This window comes from Aulonocara sp. 'chitande type north' Nkhata Bay, linkage group LG6 (assembly GCF_057382095.1).
Source record: "Aulonocara sp. 'chitande type north' Nkhata Bay isolate Kocher_YH1m ecotype deep benthic linkage group LG6, A_spYH_male_GT1.1, whole genome shotgun sequence".
In the NCBI taxonomy this organism is placed as follows: domain Eukaryota; kingdom Metazoa; phylum Chordata; class Actinopteri; order Cichliformes; family Cichlidae; genus Aulonocara; species Aulonocara sp. 'chitande type north' Nkhata Bay.
The window spans coordinates 16,127,063-16,147,525 of NC_141349.1; the positions used below are offsets into that span (position 1 = coordinate 16,127,063).

At 43.8% G+C, this 20,463-nt stretch overlaps 1 protein-coding gene across 2 annotated transcripts; it reads left to right on the top strand.

Annotated features, from left to right (window-relative positions):
* Positions 1-240: 240 nt before the first annotated feature.
* On the top strand, positions 241-13,168 carry LOC147327549 (uncharacterized). 2 transcript variants are annotated; one of them, XM_086295230.1, is made up of 20 exons: positions 241-1,435; positions 1,869-1,968; positions 2,113-2,152; positions 4,580-4,621; positions 4,748-4,836; positions 4,955-5,051; positions 5,199-5,341; positions 5,461-5,633; positions 5,738-5,841; positions 5,935-6,329; positions 6,413-6,476; positions 6,612-6,669; positions 6,764-6,845; positions 6,931-7,257; positions 7,433-7,528; positions 7,665-9,279; positions 9,371-10,161; positions 10,279-10,349; positions 10,465-10,552; positions 11,163-13,168. In XM_086295230.1, exons 1-20 carry the CDS (start codon positions 1,270-1,272, stop codon positions 12,139-12,141), a joined length of 5,520 nt encoding a protein of 1,839 aa, XP_086151356.1. In that variant the 5' UTR covers positions 241-1,269; the 3' UTR covers positions 12,142-13,168. The 2 variants fall into 2 exon arrangements, with proteins under 2 accessions (XP_086151356.1, XP_086151357.1); XM_086295231.1 differs by having other exon boundaries at positions 5,205-5,341.
* Positions 13,169-20,463: the final 7,295 nt, after the last annotated feature.

Consider the following 20,463-nt stretch of genomic DNA (forward strand, 5'->3'; position numbering starts at 1 on the left):
TTCATAGGGGGTAGTGTGATTGTTGTTGTTTTGGGGTTTTATATATTATTTTTGGTGTCTTTCTTTATCTTAAAATATAAAGTGTCTTGAGACGACAGGCTCTTGTGAAATAGCGCAATATTACGAAAATTAAATGATTAGTGCACAGATATTGTGGGGTTTCACTCAGTTAACTTTTTTGAGCAATAAAAGCTGAGGGTGGCAGTAAAATGCAACGCCGCAGCTGCCACTTTTCATTGCCTCAAAGAAGAAGCAGACACTGGCGACATCCGGTTCCGTCCAGCGCCATTTTGATGAAACAGCGAGGAGACGATCGTCTGGGATCAGCGACATGGATTTAATGGATTTACACTGAAGAATCATCCGGATTCAAAACTTTATTTTCTGTGGTGGGACATAACCGTGGAGTGAAGAGGAACCTTTTCGTCCTGACTGCAGACGGTGGATTTTTGCCCCAAAGTTTAGCGTGACACCATTGTCAGCAATAGCAGCGTTAGCCGTTAGCTTTTGTTAGGCCTGCTTTCATGTTGTGTTGAGTTGCGTTAGCTAATCTCGAGGTGTCGCATGTTAGCCTTGACATTAGCTTAACATTTACACGGAACATTTCGATTTAAGATTAACCTTTTCGGAGGGGTCTAAACAGTAGTGTGACTCCTGTGGACTGGCCGTGGAGCATTTCACGCAGTTTTGTGGACTTTTTGTGGAGCTCGGTGGTGTTTTGTTTCTATAAATTACAAACTGTACCGAAAAGGCAAAACACTACCGCGAGGACTGGGGAAGCCCCAGGCCCGCTGCTAGCTGCAGTGCGGCGGACCGGGTTTTCCAGCAAGGACAATTCACGACGGACTTGACCTCATTTACCCATGTAACATATTCACACTGTGCTGCATGGACTCTTTTGGATTTGGTGGCACCTTGTTGTATTTTCTTGGACTTTAAAGAACTGAAGAGGCACACGGCGCCGCTCCTTGGCGCTTTGGCCTCGCTGCTCGATTATTTTTCATTTCCAGTAATAATGACTGTGTCGTCATCTGCGAGCTCAACCTTTTCCCCATATTAGTCCTTTCTTTGTCCAGTGTTTCAGCGAATAATACAGAAGGTTTACCCATTAAAGTCACCAGATTTAGCCTCCTGTGTTCAGTGTTGACGCTTTCATTTTGTTATACCAGGCCTGTGTTTTTTTTTCTTTGTTCTTAACTTGATAAGTGCTTAGACTTGTTTAAAAAAAAAAAAGAGAGAGAGAGAGAAATCCAAACAAAACAAAAAAAAATGTCGTGTGTTCACTATAAGTTTTCTTCCAAACTGGACTATAATACAGTCACTTTCGATGGGCTGCATATCACTCTCAGCGAGCTTAAAAGGCAGATTATGGCCCGGGAACGGCTCAAGGCCACAGACTGCGACCTGCAGATCACCAATGCGCAGACTCGAGAAGGTACGCCATGAGCTGACTCTTTACATTATGGGAGAAGCATAATCAGATACTTTGGGAAGAGGCAGCGCATGATATCTACGTATAGGGCTTTTGCTGGGAAAACACAAACAGGGCTAGAATATGTACAAATCCATTGGGATCTACAACATGCCTCTAATAATTTCTTTAAAACAGTTTGACATTCTAGGATTTACTTTATTTGTCCCAAGCAGTTTCATGTACACTGAACCTCCAATCTAATATTTGAGAACGAGCTTTTAATGTCTATTTTTATAAAGGCTTTGTCATTATTTAGTGCTTATTTTAACTGTCACAGCTATTCAGCCTTAGTTGAAGCCCTGGGATCGCATAAGCTGTAAATACTGGGATTTTTCTGTATTTCATAAATATTTTGTAAACTCATTGGATTTCTGTTCTGTGTGGTGTTTCACAGAATACACAGACGATGAAGCCCACATCCCAAAACACTCGTCTGTGATCGTCCGCCGCACCCCGATTGGTGGAGTAAAACCTGCTGGCAGGACGTTCATTGTGTATGTATACATAAAATCTAACGTTGCAGCCTGAGTCATGATTACAGTGTAGTCACCAGTGGATTTTAAATGATAGAGAAATCTCTAGGTTATGTTTGTTCCTTTTGTGCCAGTAGCTTACTACTTTTTTTCTGTTTTCCGCAGAGATCGTTCTGACACAGCTGTGGTGGGACCTCCTAGACCCGTATGTAAAACAAAACCCAAAAACAACACACTCTCCTTCCTCACCCCTCTGTCTCTCTCTCGCCCCCTTCTTTCTGGCTTTAGTCACCTTTCTCAAGAACATCCTGTCAACAATGATAAAGTTGTATCTTCTGTTCACTGTGTGTTGGCTACATTTGTGTTGAGCTCTCGACCTCTGTGTGTTATTTGATGTCTTTTTTTGAGGGTTTCCTGGAGTCACTAAGGTTAAAGTAGTTTGTTGTTTCTCTCTAAAAACCCGGGTTGTCTGCCTTTTTTTATTTTTATTTTGAAATGAACAAATTAAAAGTACACTGTGTGAATGAGATGAGGCCGCTAAGAGAAACAACAGACTAGCCACCATGTTTTTGTAATGCTCTGAACTGAAACTGTTGATAATTAACATGGCAAGCAATTTAAACTGTTAATGACTGTATTTCATAATGAAATGGTTATGTAGCCTGATTTATGCCAGGCAAATGTTTTGAAGGGGTTTGTAAAAGGAAGTATGGTATTTTTGTATTCATAATACATTGTCATTTATTTTCTGTGAAAATATTTTCTGTGGTTTATAAACCCAAAGAAGGAAAGTGTGATTAATTTATATAAACTTATCTTACATAATGAGTGGAATAGATTTGCCACTGACTCTTATTCATTTTATGAGCTTAACCTGCTAAACATACACATTCTCAGATATTTTGTTAAGTCAAAACTTCTGTCATTTATTTTGTCCTGTACAATTTAATCATGAAGATGTTCTGTTCTGCACTGAATATGGACTGCACATAACCCTTAAACTTTGAAGGCTCGCATTTACATTGCTGTGCTGAGATACACTGAATCTAGCCAGATTCCTCAGTGCCTCTTGTGCAAGGAAACCAGTTCAAAGTGTGTTTTTGTTTGTTTTTTTGTTTGTTTTTTACAAAACTGTGGTTTTTTGGGGGGGATCATTACGAAGCTAGACCACACTGTGCTAAGACACAGTATCAGTAAATATCCTTCCATGGTTGCTGCAGTGCAAAGTATGCTGGTGTAGTGTGTCCTGTAAGCTGTAAGCTGCAGACCCTGTCAATAAAGTTGTTGAGTGGTTCAGTGTCAGAACCGCTTGCACCAGATCCCTGTGTGTTCCCTCCACAGCTTTCTGCAATACCCAGTGTTTCCTCTGAGCCTGCTTATCATGATGGATATCCCACCCTGCTGGCTTTTTTTGTTTACTAACATTTAGCCTTTATTACTTAAAAAAAGAAGAGAGATCAAATTTTTTATGTGGGTGTAAAATGTGACCCTTTGTCCACTCTTGACAGAACCATCCCTCCTCCGCTTTCTGTCGTGACGTTGGTGGTGTTGTAGGGCTGTTAAAGGGAACAGGTTAAGAGAATAAGTGACAACAGCGGTTACTTCATTTTCCTTCCACCAGGCATTTTTTATTTCACCCACCCCCTCAACAGAAAGATCTCTACACTTGTGCCTTATCAGCTCTACATACTTGACAGCTTCCTGTGTCTGCATTTTTTTTTTTAATAGGTTGGCTCTGCTCCTTGCTAGCTCATTAGTTTACAGAAAGCATTCTTGAACTTTTTGATGAGTTTTGAATATTTGTGACAACTTCGTTTGACAAGCTTAAATCACTGTGCCCTAGTGAGGGGAAACTGCATACTTAAATTAAATGTCAAGTATTCCTTTGAGAAAATTGCCCTCTGCTACCCACTGCAGAAGAAGCTTTGGATATAGGATTTAGAGGGATGTGTTGGTAGTATTTGCTGATAAGCCCCAAATACTTAAGGAGGCGTGATGTGTTTAAGCAGAAGCTCTTGGACATTACCATAGTTAAAGGCTCGGAAGACTTGCATATGCTAAAGAACAGCAAAAGTAGATGTTTTTACAATTTTCTGTCTCGTCATGAGTTCTTAAACATGCGACTAAAGCGCACAATCTCATTTAAATTTTTTTGGTGCTGTAATACTTTTGTTGCTTTGCAAAGGCAGTAGATAATACATTCAGTATGGAGTTTGCATCACATCGCTGTGTGTTTTTTGGGTATTTGTATTTTACTCTATTCCCCCCCAAAGATCTCATCCATGTAAAAAATCTCTGAAAAGACACAAGCTTAGAGGCTTTCAGAGTATTAGTTTTTTTTCCTTCTAGATTTGCTGACTATTTAGAGGAGTTGGACTTAAAACGGCACGCACCACTTGTAATCCACGTGTTGATTTTTTTAATTTCTTTTGTTAATTGCTACTCGTGCATTACCTTTGTCAGGCACTTTGGAGGCTAAACAGAGGTGCTAATTTTGTTTGAAGAAACAAACGGAGGCTCTAAGGGATTGGTCACAGATGTGGTGGGGAACTGTCGGGGCTCTTGTCTTCCAGTGTGTCTAAAATCTATCATGTTAATACCTTTTAATATATGTGCTCTGATTCTCCTGCAGACGGACTCTTCTCCTTCATTGTCGTTCGCCCAACTTGCGAAGGTACTGTTTCTGTGTATGCTTGCTGTAACGCCAGAAAAGCTAAAAAGATGGGTTGTTTTTTTTGGTTTTTTCTTGAGGGGTTGACATTGTTCTGATTCTTATATCTCTTCTAAATCAATGTTTTAGACTGCTAACCTGGTTGACGCAAATGCATCCGAGGAGGACAAGATTAAAGCCATGATGACTCAGTCGAATCACGAATATGATCCAATACAGTTAGTATACAATCGCCACACTTGAGCATCTAATTAAATTCAAAATGAAGCATGTAATGTGTATTTCAATTCATTGTCTAGCTGGGCGTGTGTTTAACTCTGTAACTTGTGCCTCCAGTTACTCCAAGAAGGCAGTCGGACCTCCACCTGCTCACTACACCTGCTTTCGTTGTGGAAAGGCCGGTCACTACATTCGACAGTGCCCCATGCTAATGGTAATTAACAGTATTGTTTGATCTTTGTCTGTGTTGCTATATTTTACAACATTGTTGTGTAACGTCTAAAAAAGTAACCGTCATGTTTTGGTTAATGTTAATTTTTGTTGTTTTGGGTTTTCTTTTTTTGCCTTTTTACATTTTGAGGTTCAGGATAAAAGTGTGGAGGGTCCCAAGCCAGTACGAATTAGTAAGGGGATACCACAGAGCTTCATGGTGAAAGCAGAGCCAGGTGCCAAGGGAGCCATGTTAACCAGCACAGGAGAATACGCCATACCTGCTATAGATGCGTACGTGCCAATCACTGACATACGCCTACACACGGCGTTTCATATACACTTTATAGCACATTAAGTTATGTCTTAGTTGGTAATTATCCATATTGCTGGTGCATTTGTTTTGTTAACAGGGAAGCATACGCACAGGGAAAGAAGGAGCGCCCTCCATTTGTTCCACATGAACAGTCGTCATCTGAGGATGAAAACGATCCAATCCCTGACGAGCTCCTGTGTCCGATCTGCAATGACCTGATGACAGATGCCGTAGTCATACCTTGCTGTGGAAACAGCTACTGCGATGACTGTGAGTTCTCAAAATGTAGACGATAAAAAAAGATTTTAAGTGATTTTTTTTTTTTTTGTGTGTGCGCGTGAGCTTTTGTCTAAATAAGATCCGTCTGTTTTCAGGTATTAGGACTGCCCTGTTGGACTCAGAGGAGCACATCTGCTTCACGTGCAAACAGTCAGATGTGTCACCTGATAATCTCATTGCCAACAAGTTTCTTCGACAGGTAGTGCTTTCAAACGTTTGCAGTCTGATGTGGTATTAGTTTAATTTGACTGTTTTTGTAAGTGCTGGATTATGTGTTTGCCTTCTTATGTAGGCTGTAAACAACTTTAAGAATGAGACAGGATACACCAAACATGGGCGCAAGCAGGCCCAACACACAGCTCCGCCTCCACCGCGGCCACAGCTGGTCAGGCCTCTGCACTCGAGACAGCAGGACCCGCTGCTGGCCAATGTCACTCAACCACCTCCTACAAATGTACCAACCACCACGGCCCCTCAAACACAGGCCCCACCTACTGCACCTGCTCCTTCTATTCCTTCTCCTGCACCACCTGCTGCGTCTACTCCACCGCCTGCTTCTCCTTCCCCTGCTGCTGCTTCTATTGTCGAGGAAAAAGAAGCTTCGCCAGTCCCTGCACCGGCTGTTGATCGCCGTTCTCCTATGCACTCGACCAACTCCACCGACCAGGGTGAACCACCCCCACCAGGGTAAGTTTACACTGAGATATTCCATGAAAAATTCAGTTCAAAGAAGCCTTTCTTGCCAGACACTGTCTCTATTTGTGTTTCAGGGAGACGCGTCCAGAACCTAAAGGGACAACTGATTCATCAGGACCCTCAGAAAGTGGCTCACAGGTGGGTCCTTCCTGAATAGTGACTTGTTTGCGAGGTTATGTTAGTTAGAGCACCAAAACATAGGTTTTTCATCATGTTAACCTTTTTTCTCTTTCTCTCTCTCTTTTTAAAAAAACCCCATAATTTCTCCCACAGAGCTACACTTTACCAGTGATTGGCCAACTGCCACCTACAAGACCATCTCATCAGTCAGGTCAGAAGATCAATTTATTCATTTAAGGAGATCTGATGAGCTTAAAGGGAAGACATTTGGCAACTAACAGCCTGCCTGCTCTCTGCTCTTTTAGGTCACCATTCACGGACAAATCACTCTCACAGAGTAGGAGCAGTAGCAGCACCAGCAGCAGCAGGCGGAGGTGGCAGACACTGGTAAATCTTGCTTATGCACTATGAACTGTGAAGTGTTTGTGATGTAACATCAGTTCTGTAAAGTCTTTTGTGTACATCTTTACAGGTACCGAAGTAGAGGAGAGCACCCCTCCAGTCGCCTGCACACAGCTCCACCTCCTGTACCTAGTCCTCAGGTGTACCCATCTCCAGCCCTGTATCCACCTCCACCTCAGGCTTACCCTCCTCCATACAGTGCTGGTCCTGGCCTTATTCCTCCTCCTGCTATGAGTTACCAGCCCCAGCCTGTTTATCCCCCTGGACCAACAGTTCTCAACCCCCCCTGGGTTCCCCCTGGTACCCAGCCCCCTCTAGTCCCTCTTCCACCCACCCTCCCACAGCCACCTCTCTGTAAGGAAGACTTCTACAGGCCAAGGCATCACAGACAGGACAAGTGAGTGGGTTCTTTTTGTTTTAGGGGTCTAACGACAGACTGTGGTGGCACATGTGAAAACCATGTAGCACCAGACATAACTCAGGATTGCAATTGTGAACAGTTATTTTATTTTGGAGTTTCACCACAAGAGACAACCTGGAATGTTTCTGAGTGTTTAATTTTGTTTACATAGGGTTACCTCCAAGCTGGATGAGTTCACTAAAGACTTCCACAAAGAGCTAATGAAATACCGAAATGCACCAAAGAGAAGAAAGCGATCTTACTCCAGGTATTTATTACATAACGAAACTTGTTTATGCACAAAGCTTTTAAAGGCATTTGTTGCATTTTTGCGTAATCCTTCTTTCAACCCTTCATTCACTCTGTTCATTCCTTCTTTTTCCTGCCCGACTCTCTTCTTCCAGGTCCAGGTCATTCAGTCGATCTCCATTTAGCCGCTCTCCTTACTCGCGCTCTCGGTCCAGATCAAGATCTAGATCCAGATCCAGGTCTTACTCTTATTCACCGAGCCGATCCCGCTCTCGTTCACGATCCCATGGCAGGTCCTATCCTCGCTCGCCTTATTCCAGACGTAACGGACGCAGTTATGGACGCTCACGGTCAAGGTCCCGATCTCGTTCGAGGTCTTATGGGTACCGTCGCTCTGGCTCACCACGATCTCCTCCCTCCTACCGGGGAGGAGGCTGGGAGGGGCCAGAAGGGCCTTACAGGTCTAGGTCACGATCTCGCTCCCCTGGGGCATACCGGAGCCGCAGCCCTGGCGGACGAAAGCTACCTCCACGCGAGCTACCACCATATGAACTGAAGGGTCCGAGTCCCGCAGGCCCCGAGCGCTTTGAAAGGGAAAGGCGCCAGTGGGAAAAGGAGTATGTAGACTGGTACAACAAATACTACAAAGAATACGATAGCCAACACCCTTCACTGCATCACAGAGGTCATGGCAGCAGAGACAGAGAGAGGGACAGATTGTCCCCTTTATCCAGAGATTACTCACCCCAGGGGAGAGGGAGAAGAGGGAGAGAGGAGAGAGCTGGTCCACCTCACCATCCCCCGTCCTCTTCCTCGTCAGGGACAAAGTCCAGCACTAAAGTCCTGAAAACAAAGAAGATAAAAAAGAAGAAAGCTGGAGAAGAACCAGAGGCGTCGCAACAGCCGGTGGACAGAGGCGATGCCACTCCGGTCAGAGACGAACCCATGGACGATGTACCGTCACACACAAAAACACCTCCCATCTCTTCAAGGCCTGCTGTTAACACTGCGTCATCTAAAGCCCCGCCCTCTAAGAGCACTGCTTCATCTGTTAAATCTTCAACCAAGTCTGCATCAAAAACTCAATCTGAAAAAACGAAGAAGGACAAAGTTCAGAAAGTAAAGCCTAAAGCAAAGACGGAGCCGGTCAAGGTAAAGCCGGACAAAATGAAGAAAAAGACCGGAGAAGGAGTTTTGGCAAAAAAGAAAGACCCCTCATCATCTTCCTCTTCCTCCTCAGCTGTTAAACCTTTAAAGAGTGTTAAAGCCAAACCAGAAGACACCCACAACTCGACTACCTCTAAAAAAGAAAAGGGTAAGAGCTCCGTTGTGAGGCCTTCACTTGTGAAGACCCCTCCACAGTCCTCCCATAACCAACCTCTGCCTCATCCCCCGCTTCATGACAGCCCCCGATCCAGCCATGACATGCGGGGAAGAAAAAATCTTCCACAGGGCGGTGGTCTCCTTCCTCACCCCCATCAACACGGTCTCCCACTCCTCCCCCGACCTTCATCCCCAGTGGACAACCGGAGGAGGATGGGAGAGGAGGGTCGCTCTTTACTTGGACCTCCTCCCGGAAAGCTGAGGAGAATAGATGGCCTAGGAGGTGGAGTGGATATCATGTCCCACTCGCATTTGCCTCATCAGCCCCCACTCCACAGACTCCCACCTTCCTCTGACAGGCCTGGTATCCTTCCGCATCCAGGGAGCCGCGAGCTTGGCCGGGGTGAAACGGATCGAGCAGCCATCAGACCTCTAATGGACCTTCAGGTAGGTCCTCAGAAACTTTTGTTAAACGTATTTTTCCTACTGATTTCCCCTAATTTAACTCCGTTTGAACATTTTGTTTTTGCATCTGCAGGTTAAGCCAGTAAGAATAATCAAGTTGAACAGAGATATGGGGAGAAGAGGCAGCACTGAGGCAGCGGCCTTGGATGAAACTTCATCTGGTCACGAAAAGAACGCCTCAATCTCAGAGCGATCAGCTGGCACAAGCATTTCTGAAGCAGACCGGCACAGTAGTGCAGCAGAAGTAGCTAGAAGAAAAGAGCGCTCTGCATCTGCGGAGAGGGGAGTCTCCAGAGAGAGACCTGGCAGTGGCGGAGAGGGGCAGCACATCTCAGACAGAGAGCAGGACAGAAGCTCTGGAGTGGACAGAGAGCGAGAGAGGTCTGGTTCAGACAGAGAGCGAGAGAGGTCTGGTTCAGACAGAGAGCGAGAGAGGTCTGGTTCAGACAGAGAGCGAGAGAGGTCTGGTTCAGACAGAGAGCGAGAGAGGTCTGGTTCAGACAGAGAGCGAGAGAGGTCTGGTTCAGACAGAGAGCGAGAGAGGTCTGGTTCAGACAGAGAGCGAGAGAGGTCTGGTTTAGACAGAGACAGAGGTCAGGGGTCTGACAGAGACCGAGACAAGGACAGAATCGCCCAAAAGGTGGCGGTTGCATCGGAGAGAGACACGGAGGGTGAGAGGGCGTCGAAGGCAGAACGAAAAAACTCAGGCGGCGCGAGCGGGGGAGGCAGATCTGTCAGCCTGGATAAAATGACGATCGGAGAGAAGTCTGCCATCACGAGGAGACAGGCAGACCATCAGGACAAACCAAGAGCATCTTCTAAGGAGAAGGGCGAGGGCTCAGAAAGAGCCGCTAAACCTGACAGGTCACTACATTTGCTTTTCTGCTTCTCCTTATCCATGACTGAAAGACGCGATGATACATTTGTTCTGTCTGTAAACACAGTTGTTAATAGTTGTAATTATATTCTCTAATTACCCAGGAGTGCGTCCAAGGACAGAACAGAGAGGAGCGTTCCCTCTGGAGAGAAACCAGCTGCTGCTCGCAGAGAAGGTAATTTGAAGCACGAGTCGAGTGTATGGCAGGAAATGATAACTTTGATTTTGTGTCTTGCTATCTAATTAAACATTCATTGAACCTTTCCTCTTTCCTCTCACCTCCGTGGAAGCGGTCAAAGACGTTCAGGAGGCTGCTGTAAAGAGCAAACCCAGGATCAGCCGAAAGGCTCTGACAGGCCACATTACAAGCTCCACTAAGTGAGTGCCTTTTCTTTTTTTTCTCCTTATACAGCCTTTAATTTTCACTTCAAAATGTTATGTAGTTTATTTACTTTGTTCCACTCTTCATTTTATGCGTCTGATATTTGCATCTTTAAGTTGTTTCCATTAGGATGGCACGAGAATTTAAATTGTTTCTATCTGTTTCTGTCAGCGGTTCATTAGCAACAGAAGAGGAGTTTGAAAAACGTAATCAGTCTAAAGCTGTTTATTTGGGAGGGCTAGGAAAACTCATTATTTTAGTGTTGCCAAAGCAAAGTAATGAGTTCAGTGGCACAGTGAAACTCACATTGAATTACATGACTTGTGTAGTTGTGTAATTTTTGTTTTTGTTCTTTGTAAAAATACATTAGACACAAAATATCTTAGGATTAGGGTCTAATTATTGATAGTTATTCAATTTTTTTTTTTAATTTTGTGGACATAAAAATAAATTTAAGGTGAAGCAAGTATAAACTGTTGTTGCAGCTCAAGTTTGATAGAAAAGTGTTTCCCAAAGAAAATTGTACTATTGTCTAAACTGTGGTGTCGTATCTGCTCGTATTGAGATGTTTAAGCTTTTCTAAAAACTTGTTTTTCCTTACAAAAGGTCGTCTCATGAAACAAAGCAGGACTCGGAGAAAGACCAGAAGAGTTTGCCTTCGAAACCTGCAGAACAGCCTCCACCGAGCCCCGTAAAAACCCGTGCACGCAGCCCGAGCTTGAGCCCGGTGCTCAGCCCGGCCAGGGAGGAACCGCTCATTCAGCCTCCTCCCCGCTCCAAGTGGGAGAGGGAAGATGACGAAGAAGGCCAGGAAAATGAGCTTAGTGTAACCAAGGAGCCTTCCCCAGTGCTGCAGAGGCCTCGAGGTAGAGAGCTGCAGCAGGAAGCACCTAAGCCAATTAGGACTGAAACCCGGGATGCTACAAGAGAAGAGAGGAAAGGAGCAGTGAAGGAGGAGAAGAAGGGAAGAGCCACAAGGGAAGAGGGTAAGGGTGGTAGGACGGGCCAGACAAACTTGGACAAATCAACCAAAATTAAAATCGTGAGGGAAGAGGGGAGAGGAGTGAGAGAAGAAGGAAGAGCTTCTGCAAGAGAAGAGGAGCGGCGAGGTGGAGGAAGAGAGGAAGGGCGAGTAGCTCCAGGGAAGGAGGAGAGAGCAGCAGAAGTCAGAGGTGGAGGAGGGCGAGAGGAAAGTCGGGCCCCCGAGCCCAGGAGACAGCGTTTGTGCTCCGACCTCGGCCGCGAGACAGACGAGGCAGCTTTCGTGCCCGACTACAGCGAAGGCGAAGGTTCTGAGCCTGAGAGAGGGCGAAGCGGCAGCGCCAGTCTGTCCCTCAGCCAGCGCTCCCACAGCCCCACCCCAAGTAACCACAGCGGCTCAGCCACCACCACGACAGACAAGAAGAAGAAGAAACACAAGAAAGTTAAAAGGCACAAAAAGCACAAGAAACGCAGCAGCCAGGACAAAGAGGCAGAACACAAGAAGCACAAGCACAAGAAAAAGAAACGCAAAAAGAACAAAGACAAAGATGGGGAGGAGGATGAAGAGGGCAGAGAGAAAGGCTCTGCATTAACAGAGGCATAACTCAAAGCTGCAAGGAGATTAGGACGTAAAGATAACGGCTAACACTGGCATCCTGCTACAAGGAAACTGATAAATGTCAGCTGTTCTGATGCTTCCTGTCTCTGCAGCTCTCCACGGTACCCTTGTTCCTGTAATGCAGAAAGACTGCAGCTGAGGTCTCTTCAATATTCAATGTGAACGTCTTTGCAGACTCTGGGCCGGGGAACAACTGTGCTGTTGTGGTCAAACTAGAGCTGCAGGACTCTGACGTGAACTGCTATACACAAACTGTGCTCAGGGATGTGATTTCTTTTTGGCAGAGGAGGAACTGCAGATTATCTGCCTCTGATTCATTTGTAAATATAGATTAACTCTTGCTTTATGTAATAAATTCTCCTCAGTTTGTTTTGCTCACATCCCTGTGTGCTATTCAGGACTTAAATGTGAAACTCTTCACTCCTTTGAGGGCTGTCTTTCTGGAGAACGCTGCCAGCACATTTTAGCTCATTAACCATGAAATCGTATACGCTATTATCATTGTTTTTTCTTCCTTTTTGGCAATTGTTGGTTCAGTTCATGCCGGTATATTTTTTCTTTTTTTTTTCTCTCTCTCTTTTTTTTTTGTGATGAATAATTTCCAAGAAAGGCAACGGAAAATTTCTGAACAGGCAAACCAAGTAAGGTTAATGTTATGCTGGTTGATTTGTCTTATTGAACGTGACATAAAATCTGATTGCTACCTGGTAAATTATGAAACTCTGGAAATTTGTGATTAATGGGCTAAAATGAGAAATTACTAATGTGGTCCTTGAAGTTGAAGCAGACTTTTATGCGTTCATGTTACACTGGATTGTATAAGATGTTTATAATACTGACAGATCAGTCAGCATGTTTCTGTTCCAAAGGTTTAGTAGCTAGCACATTGTCAGTGAGCGAATGTGTGTGTGCTGTTGCAAAAGTGAAATGTGATGGAAGTTGAACAAATTGGAGGACAAGACTTCTTACAAAAGATTTTTTTTTTTATTAAAATGTTTTGACCTCATTAAAATCCCCAAGTTGTGTTTTTTGTTTGTTTCTTGGTGTTTGAAATCTCAGTTGCTTTATGTGCTTCTAATGACTGTAGAAAACATGGATGACCTGACAGCTCCAGAAAAATGAAGCCAAAGCGTCTCTGTGGCTACCTGCTGTCTGGCTGCAGTATAGTTTCATAAGTACTGCCCTCTCCATGTTAGTGGATGGGACTAGAGTCAAAATAAAGGCAGTGCTCCTCAGTTAAATTTTCCCAAGAATGCTTTCTGTCGTTATTCATAGTTCTTGTAGCTGATTTGGGTTGAAAAAGTCATGTTTTTAATTGGGTAGCAATGTTATGATTGACAGCTGAGTAGGCCCACTCGCAGGAGGAGAAGGTGCCAACTCCAAAATTGTGATTGTTTGAAACTTGTTCAGTAAACTGTACTGACCATCAACAGGGCCCTGATGGATAGTTGCAGTTTAAGTTAAGACTGTTTCCTAAGCTAATGCAGGCTGCAGGTTGAGTGATGCGGATGCTGTACCAGTCCATCATGGTGAAGAGAAAGCTGAGTGAAAAAGTGAAGCTCTTGATTTCCGGGTTGCTCTACGTCCCTACCCTCACCTATGGTCACGAGCTTTGGGTAGTGACTAAAAGAACCAGATCACAGATACAAGTGGCAGAAATGAGCTTTGTCCAAAGGGTGGCTGGCCTCTCCCTTAGGCAGGGGCTCAGAGTAGAGCTGCTACTCCTCCACATCGAAAGGAGCTACTTCAGGTGGTTTGGACATCTGATAAAGATGCCTTTGGGCGCCTCCTGGGTTAGGTGTTCTGGGCACGTCCCGCCGGGGGTGACCCAAGAGAGATTATATCTCTTGGCTAGGGAGAGGGAGATCTGGACTTCTCTGCTTAGGCTGCTGTCCCTAGGAGCTGTCCCCGGATTAGTGGAAGAAGATGATGGATGGATACTAGGTGGTTAGTTTTTGATATTACTCATTACACTGAACTAAATTTACTGCTTTTGTATTGAAGTTTGTGTCCCAAGAGGGCACAAGGGTCACACTTTGCTGCGTTAGCTTTTTATATCCAACAGCCTGTGTTGTTTATGTTTTTCCGATAAAATCATATCACTTTCTCTGGTATTTTGATTAGACTAAAGGTTTAAGATTGTGGGATTTTCTGTTTTTTTGTTTGTTTCTTTTTAAAGTGGCGCTGCAGCACTCTTCCCACCAACGACTTAGTAACTTAGTTTACTTAGCATCTTTAAAGAATACCCTGCTCTGGCATTCACATACTACCAGCAACATCAGTTCATGTAGTTTCTATCTCATTATCTTGATTTATGTTTTCTTTGACAATGCAAACTGAGTGATTTAATTAGAAGGCTTCTAAACAATCTATTAAAACATGGCTTATGTCTATACAGTTAATAAATTGTATGACTGGAGATTCATTTCAATATTAGACATTAACAGTGTTTATATACAATGTTAATCATGTAATCGAATTTTAAGTTGTACTTTTTGTTTTGTTGCTGTTGTCTATTCTTAAAAATAGTACAAAATAAAAAAAAAATTAACAATGGATATATTGTGTTAGCATTAGTTTCTATCTGTGCTTTGTCCCGTCTGAGTTTGTCTTGTTTGCCAAGTATGCCTTGTCCCACGTTCCCACTCACGGGCCAAGATACCCACCCCATGACCCACCCTTGTTGTGGTGAGTGGGCTTTCAACAATGATGCGCCACCTCTCTCTCTCTTTTTTTTTTTAGTCATCTTGCGCTACACACAACTTCACAAATGAGGGTTATAAACACCTTTTAAGTGCAACATTGAGTTTTAAAAGTACGCACTAGTTTAAAAGTCCATAGAGATAATTTCTAGGATTTCTGCAGGGTGGTGCAGTGGTTAGCACTGTTGGCTTACAGGAAGAAGGTTATGCATTTGAGCCTTCTGTTCTGGAGAAAAACAGAGGCCATTTGATTAGGCACACCCCATTAATGTTGGGTTGGTTCTGCTTTTTCTTTCACAGCTACCTTAATTATTCATGGCACAGCATCAATCAGATGCTGCAAATTTCTCAGCTGGATATCCATGATGTAAATCTCCTGTTGCACCAGATCCCTGGTGCAACAGGAGATCTGGTTTATTATTATTATTATTATTATTATTATTATTATTATTATCTTAAACAAGTGAACTTGTTTTTTTATACAAGAATTATATGAATAAACTTGTTTTTTTGGGGGTGCTTTGCTGAAGCACCCCCAAAGATTTCTTACTTCTTTTGAAAATATTTGCTGTTTGTGTGACACACTACTAAAAATATAAAAAGTATACAGTACTTAATTGAGATGGAACATTTTAACAACAAAAGTATAGATAACCTCCCCCCCCCCCCCCCCCCCCCCCCCCTCCCAAAATGGTTTGTTCCAGCTCTCCCCTGCTCTGGCTCTAGCGCTCTTGCTACCAGAACGATGGTGGCTGAGACGCAGCAGAGCGGAGGTGTAAGTGCCTGGCTTAAAACAGGACATATTAGCTGCATTTAACCTTCAGTTACTCTTTATATAGTTAGGTAGGAGTCACACCATGTTTCTTTTTTAGCTGAAAAACATTACACCCAGGTAACCTGCAGTGTTGAAAACTTGTTTTCCGAGGATGTTTGCTCTGTAGTAAATTCAGCAACATTTGACCGTCCTGTTGATCTCATTGAAATGTATACAGCCTATTTAAAATCTAAAACTTAACATTGTCCGTAGCCTGGTGTTGTTACCACTGTCCTGTTTGAAATGTAATGAGAGAAACGGGTTATATTGTCATATGTGCATGTGCCGATATTGAACCCAAGGTACTAACTAGCTAACTGACTGGATGCCCATTAACCTTATAACTCCTGTTGTGTGTGTGTGTGTGTGTGTGTGTGTGTGTGTGTGTGTGTACAGAGAGACAGCCAGGTTCATAATGGATATGAGGAAGTTTTTTCAAAAAAAGGAGCCACATTCAGGTAAAAGTGTAAGATCAAATGATCCATCAATAAAGGATAATGTTGGATCAGTGTTTCAGTATTTAGACAATCAGAGGGAACTCGGGACAACTGGAGGCATTTAGGGATGCAGGGACTAACAGAGACGGGGAAGACGTCTCATCGTGATGAGTAAAGTTTACCTTGCCTGGATGGGCAGCTCTCTGGGTGCTCAGCACCCCCAAAGCTCTGATCCTAGAATCACCCCTGATTTAACCCATTCACTCAGTGAAGCAGTGGGCACCAATCCACTGCCCAGGGAGCAGTGTTTAGAGACGGTACTTTGCTCAAGGGTACCTCAGGGTAGTTGTTTGGTGAATTTGAATCCACGACCTTCCAACATGGGGGGAACACTCTACCTACAGAGCGCTAGCTCTTTGAAAAGATCTGAGCTTGTGTGACATGATGTGTTATCCTGCTGGAAGCAGCAATTAGAACATCTGTACACTGTGGTCTTAAAGGGATAAACATGGTCACCAACAATACTCATGTGGATGGTGGTTTTTAAATGACGGTACTTTTTTTGGTACTGAAGGGACCAAAGACTGCCAGAGTGTACCTAACGAGTGTACACTGTACATAAGTGAAGCTGCAGTAAAGGCCCAGCCAAAAAATCGTAAAGGAGTAAACCCATTGTTTAACGGTGTCCATGAGTTCTAGACTAGTCACTGCCTGCAAATGTTTCTCCACTAAGCATTAAAAATGATCATTTCATTCCTGATTAAATTAATTTGTTGAAATACTTCTGAGTCCTAAAAAATGGGAGACGATGTATAAAAATGTCACTCTTTGACAGTGGGGGCAGTGCTTCTCTTTCAGTCTTTCAAAATAAAAGTAAGTTTAGACTTGGAGCTCATTTTTATCATTTATTTGTAAACGGGGCATTTTCATAAACAGCTAAAATGACAAAAATTGTAGCTGTGTTTCAAAATAGTAATTTCCTGCAGCTTTTAAACTGGTGTGTGAGCTGGTGAAGACTTTAGTGGGGAAACATGTCAAGAAAAGATTAGCTGTGTAAATTAAAACAAATCACTTTTATTGTCACATCACATGTGCAGGTACACTGGTACAGTACATGTGAGTGAAATTCTTGTGTGCGAGCTTCACAAGCAACAGAAGTGTGCAAAGTACAATAACATAAGAACAAGCAAACAAGAATGGCTAAATCTGAGAATTATATGAATAAATATATGTACAATATGAGTGTATGCATATTACTGAATGTGTATACTAAATATGTATGTCTACGTGTGTGTATATATGTGTGTGTGTGTGTGTGTGTGTGTATACATATTTTACAAATTAAATAGAGTAAAAATAAAATAAATATATAAAATATACAGAGGTTGGTAGTTGGATATTGTGCAAAACAAGTGGCATTTATATACAGTGTGGAGTGCATAATGTTGAAGTTCCAGTAGTGAAGCTGAGGTGTCTATGACGTGTTCAGCAGTCTGATGGCCTGGTGGAAGAAGCTGTCTCTCAGTCTGCTGGTACGGGACCGATGCTGCAGAACCTCCTTCCTGATGGAAGTAGTCTGAACAGTTTATGGCTGGGGTGACTGGAGTCCTTGATGATCCTCCCCGCTTTCCTCAGGCACTGCTTCCTGTAGATGTCTTGGAGGGAGGGAAGCTCACCTCCAATTATCAGTTCAGAGCACCGCACTACTCTCTGGAGAGCTTTGTTGTAAGCGGTGCTGTTGCCGTACCAGGTGGTGATGCATCCAGTGAGGATGCTCTCAATGGCACAGTGATAGAAGGTCCTGAGGATGCGGGGGCTCATGCCAAATCTTTTCAGTCTCCTGAGAAAGAAGAGGCGCTGCTGCGCCTTCTTCACTGTTTTGTTTGTGTGTACTGACCACGTAAGATCCTCAGCCAGATGTACTCCAAGGAACCGGAAGCTGCTCACTCTCTCCACAGCAGCGCCGTTGATGGTGATGGGGGTGTGTACTTCTCTGCACCTCCGGAAGTCCACTATCAACTCCTTTGTCTTTGCGACGTTGAGGGTGGGTCAGGGCGCTGACCTCCTCCCTGTAAGCTGTCTCATCACTGTTGGTGATAAGACCCACCACTGTAGTGTCGTCCGCAAACTTTACAATGATGTTGGAGTTGTTAGTGGTCGTGCAGTCGTAGGTGTAGAGTGAGTACAGGAGAGGGCTCAGTACACACCCCTGTGGAGCACCAGTGTTCAGTGTGATGGGGGATGAGGTGATGCTGCCCAGTCTGACCACTTGGCGTCTGTCAGACAGGAAGCTAAGGATCCAGCTGCAGAGGGAGCTGCTCAGTCCTAGATCCTGCAGTTTCCTGTCCAGCTTCGAGGGAACGATGGTATTGAATGCTGAGCAATTAAATGGGTGTACCTAATGAAGTGTGGACTGTTTAAAACATTTATGTTTGGATTCCTCGTGTAAAGTGAATTTCTTGGACTGACATTTATATGCAGATCATGCACTACCTTAATGTGTGCATGAATTATGTTTCTCTTCAATGCCAACAGTTAACAGAGCATGACGAATTGAACCTGCACCATTTAAAAACTGTATATTTCCAACAATTAAGATGAAACTTCAAAAGTGACTTTGAACTTATACAAGTATATTCACTCACACATGACCACTTTAACGTTTAAGATTCAAGCCAAATCCCAAAGTTAAATCTGGACTTTATCCTTGCTTTTGTTTTGCATGGGACGCACAGTACAAACACTTTGTGGAGTACTGCTGTATATTTGAATGAATATTAGATGGTGGTTTGTATCCTCGAAAGCAGTCTTCTGGATTCAGCAGTGAGTCTTTGGCTTTGGCAGCTCATCCCTTTTCTTTTCTTTTTTTTTTTTCGCAAACATGAATAATTAAAGTGAAACGTCCCAGAAAGAAAGCTGCAGTAAGACGCAGTGAACACTGTGTGGTGCTCTAAGTCCTGTAACTTTTACAAAATTGGGAGTGAAACAAATTAACAATGAAAAACCTTCTCTCATGCTGCCTTAGGTTCAAAAAAATACAACCCCGCATGTTCCCACCCTTCCCTCCCTCCAGGAGAACACGGCACACAGCAGGTTTCGCTGTGATGCGTGCGCCCGTGCTGAGTGATGGCGTGACCGCAGGATCACAGAGAACAGGCTGGAGGCTGGAGATGGGTTCACAGACAGGTGGAAGGAACACAGAGAAACAAGAGAGCAGCAGATGTATTTCCCTCAAACAGCAGCGCGTAAAAGGACGTTCTCAGTTAGTCTGTGGATTATCTGTGTGTCTCTGTGTGTATGTGTGTGTACGTGCATAAATGTATATATAAGGTCATCCTTAATGGACTCAGAGCTCAGCGAGAGCATTAGAGAAGATTAATATATTGTTTTAACTTGTGCCCAGATTATCATCACAACTCATTATTCCTCTCCTCTGCCATCACTGCAGGGTAACTCCACATGTGTGCACCTGTTATCTGCCTCTGCATGTGTGTGTGTATGCGTGTGTCTGCTTATGTTTTGTCTCGTAAGCGTGACATCATTTCCTGTCATCAAGGCCAAAGGTTGCTAAGCAACTTCACTTCAGCTGATTGTCGGAAAAGATGCTTCTCCAGTGCCGGGCTTACAGCCTTAAGTCTCGTCTTATCTCCTGTCATAAATATAACGTCTAAGGGAAAGATGCTGCTTATGTGTGCATGATCGCCCGTGCATTTGTGTGGACGAGTGTGCATTTATGCTTACCAACAGAGCGCAGGAAAAAAGGCAAGAGAGACAGAGAGAGGGAGAGAAAGAGAGGGAGGGGGAATGTATTTTCTGATAGATATGTTTCCCTGAACTAATAAAAAGGATGAGTCAGTAATGTTCCCGCCTGATGGGATAAATCCAGCTGTAACGCAGCAAAACATCGGGGCTCAAGTTGTTATTATGGAGACACAGACAACCAAAACTTTGATGTGTGACTCCAAATAAAACGCCTTCATTAAGCTGCTTTCGTGCGAGGTGATGGTTTACAGCAGTGCAATTGAAACGTGCTGTATGTTGGGGACGAATGTGAGAAAGAAGACAAACAGATATATTATTAGGAATGATGTCAGCGAGGGCTGAATAAAGATTACAAAGACTTAAACGCAATGTTGTGCAATTCAAAAAGCGCAATTTTCAGCCTTCAGAGCAACATTAATCAGCACTTCTTCATGATGGTTTAAGCAACAGTTGAGCATTTTCAACATCAGGTCAGTGCATTCAGTGACTGCTTTGGTGAGCCACGTTAGTTTTCAACAGATGCACCTAATAAAGCAGGAACTGGAAGGCCTCTTTAACAAGACTACTGCAGTGCTTGTAGGTCTTCAAGTCC

What these genes read in the sequence shown, in the direction of transcription:
- LOC147327549 (XM_086295230.1), top strand. Translation starts at nt 1,270, where the DNA reads ATGTCGTGTGTTCACTATAAGTTTTCTTCCAAACTGGACTATAATACA. An exon ending in TGGTGGGACCTCCTAGACCC is followed by an intron (nt 2,153 to 4,579) that starts GTATGTAAAACA and finishes ATTCTCCTGCAG; the next exon opens with ACGGACTCTTCTCCTTCATT. An exon ending in CCTCAGAAAGTGGCTCACAG is followed by an intron (nt 6,477 to 6,611) that starts GTGGGTCCTTCC and finishes TTTCTCCCACAG; the next exon opens with AGCTACACTTTACCAGTGAT.